At 41.4% G+C, this 2,500-nt stretch overlaps 1 protein-coding gene across 1 annotated transcript in view; it reads left to right on the top strand.

Annotated features, from left to right (window-relative positions):
- The first annotated feature begins 904 nt into the window (after positions 1–904).
- LOC143019778 (uncharacterized) overlaps positions 905–2,500 on the top strand; it is a 6,987-nt gene continuing 5,391 nt past the window's right edge. The window contains exon 1 of the mRNA XM_076175761.1: positions 905–928. Coding sequence (XP_076031876.1) covers positions 914–928 — 15 coding nt within the window. The 5' untranslated portion in view covers positions 905–913. The remainder of the gene's footprint in view (positions 929–2,500) is intronic.

Raw genomic sequence — 2,500 nt, 5'->3', positions numbered from 1 at the left:
CTAGTATGGATGAAATTCTGATCGATCGAGACCCTATGGAAACCAGAGTTCCCCTGCCATATCACTAAATCTATTTTGTAATGCTCAGAAAAAATATCTACGACACAGACCAATTGTCGACAAAGGACACCACGGCAGAAATAAATAAATGAATGGATAAATGAATAAGTAAATAAGTAGGTCAGTAACTAATAGAGTAAGCAAGTAAATCAATAGGCTAAAATCGCTTGTTGATGAATTAGTTTATATGAATAAGTAAATGCAATAAACAAATGAATAAACGAAATGACGTCTGCACTACGTAAACGCTCATGGAGAAATACCGCCACGAATATTGGGTGTGATACAACCTGTCTGTGTCATACTGCCAATACCTCTGGGTTTATTTATGGTGTGTGTGTGTAACGTGTTCTCATTACAGCACCGTTATGTGACTCAAACAATTGTATGAAGTTATGACTCGAACACTCTGAGAAGCGTTGGAATCGTAGCAACAACAAAGGACCCAAACGTCATGTAAACAAACAGATCGGTTTCATTGCAGTGGCGACATTGACAGCTAACACGCCGTGACAGTACCGCGTGTTACATTGTACATTAAACGCGTGGGATTGCAATTATACGACAGTTTAAATGCCGGAGAAGTTTGTGGATCTGCTGGTTCTCAGGTAGACAAATACGTCCGAGACCTTTACGCCCTCGTAAGAGAACAGATCAAGGGAGGGAGGGCAGATCAACCGCGGCCGACGCGACCGAGTCACGCCGCCCAAAAAGCTTCGATAACAATGCCTCCGCCGGTCGCCTCTCCGCTTCCACGGCCTTCGTCGGCAGCCAGGCGGGGGCTTCGTTACGTATAAAGGCGGAGCCGGCCGGATCCACCGTCAGTCTTATCTGGAGTTCGTCTCACAGCGTCATGGCTTATATCGTGGTGCGATTTCTCTGCTTCTCGATCGTTCATTTCAGTTGTCCCATTTGAGGACAAACCCGTAAACCAGCAACAGGACAGGACAGTATCTAGATATTTAGACAATTAATCTAGCGAGAGTATTTCATACATGCATACCAGTATCTAGGACCTAGTTTGACAACAGTAATAATCTTGTATACTTCTTTAGTTCTATTCATCGTAATTGTATGCATTTACAAATATAACACATACACACACAAATATGTAACATACACATAATATAACATACGCACGAGCGTCTTGCTAGTTTAGTGGTTAGTGTCGTGACCTATCACACTTGTGGTCCGAGATCGAACCCTGCATAGGATTAGAAAGCTTCACTAACACCTCAAGCCGTTACTGTAACGGGGGGGGGGGGGGTCACAACATTGTCCATACGAGCTCATAGAACTCACTCTGGAGGGATATAGTTGTTGTTCAAGAGTCAAGCACGTGATCTAAGATCATGAATCTTTATGTCTTTCTCATACACACGTGTGCACATATACACAAACACACACACACACACATACACAAGCACGCACACGCGCGCGATCAAACACAAGCACATACACTTTCATGTACGCATGTATATGTGTACACAATTATGCATGCATGTCCACTCTTTCTCGCACGCATGCGCGGTCACACATACACACAGACACACACGTACACACACACACAAACACACACATGCATACATACGCACGCACACACATACACACGTACATAAATATACACACACATATATATATATATATACATACACACGCAACCTCGGTGAATTCATTCCTCTCAAAAGGAGGGGTTGCCTTCCCACTCACCCTGTTAGGAGAGTCAGTTTCTCCGTTCCACCATGGATGCGGAAGGAAAGGGGTAACGCCTCGCCATCCAATAGAAGAAACTAAATTGCTTTTCCGATGTCTCCCAACCCGAATTTCCCTCATGGAAATTGTCAGAAAAAATCACCACATTTAATCTGGCTGTCTGTAACACAGAAAAAATAAGATAAGACATCAGCCATAGTAGAGACACATAAACTGCCTCGTCTGCCTCCACATACGTTTTACATACATTTATGTATATGCATGTGCACATATGTATGTGTATATATATATGTTTGTGTATATATATATATATATATACATGTATATATGTGTGTGTGTTTGTGTGCATAGGTAATGTACATAATTTGTGCATGGCACTGTGTATAAACGTGCACATTATTGTTGGTACGAATGGATACACATGTTCTGAGTATGCCCAGCTTATATAAGCTCGATAGAAGTATCCATTGTGTCAAAATTGACATTTTTGGTGACGCTAGTGCCGCTTGACGGCTGAACGCTGGTTCTAAGTCCAGTTTTATTACTGACTGAGGTCTGGCACTCCTTGCCATAGATTTAAACTTGTTTATGCATGTACCAGTGCTAATGTGTGTGCATCTGATATGCTGATTTTGTTCCAGGATGCGTGGATGGACATATTTCATCTGTCAATTTATATATATATATATATATATATATATATATATATATATATATATATATATAT

Source organism: Oratosquilla oratoria, chromosome 38, assembly GCF_046742065.1.
Source record: "Oratosquilla oratoria isolate Oo_2021 chromosome 38, ASM4674206v1, whole genome shotgun sequence".
NCBI classification, from domain to species: Eukaryota; Metazoa; Arthropoda; class Malacostraca; order Stomatopoda; family Squillidae; genus Oratosquilla; species Oratosquilla oratoria.
This window is presented reverse-complemented; position numbering and strand designations above follow the sequence as displayed.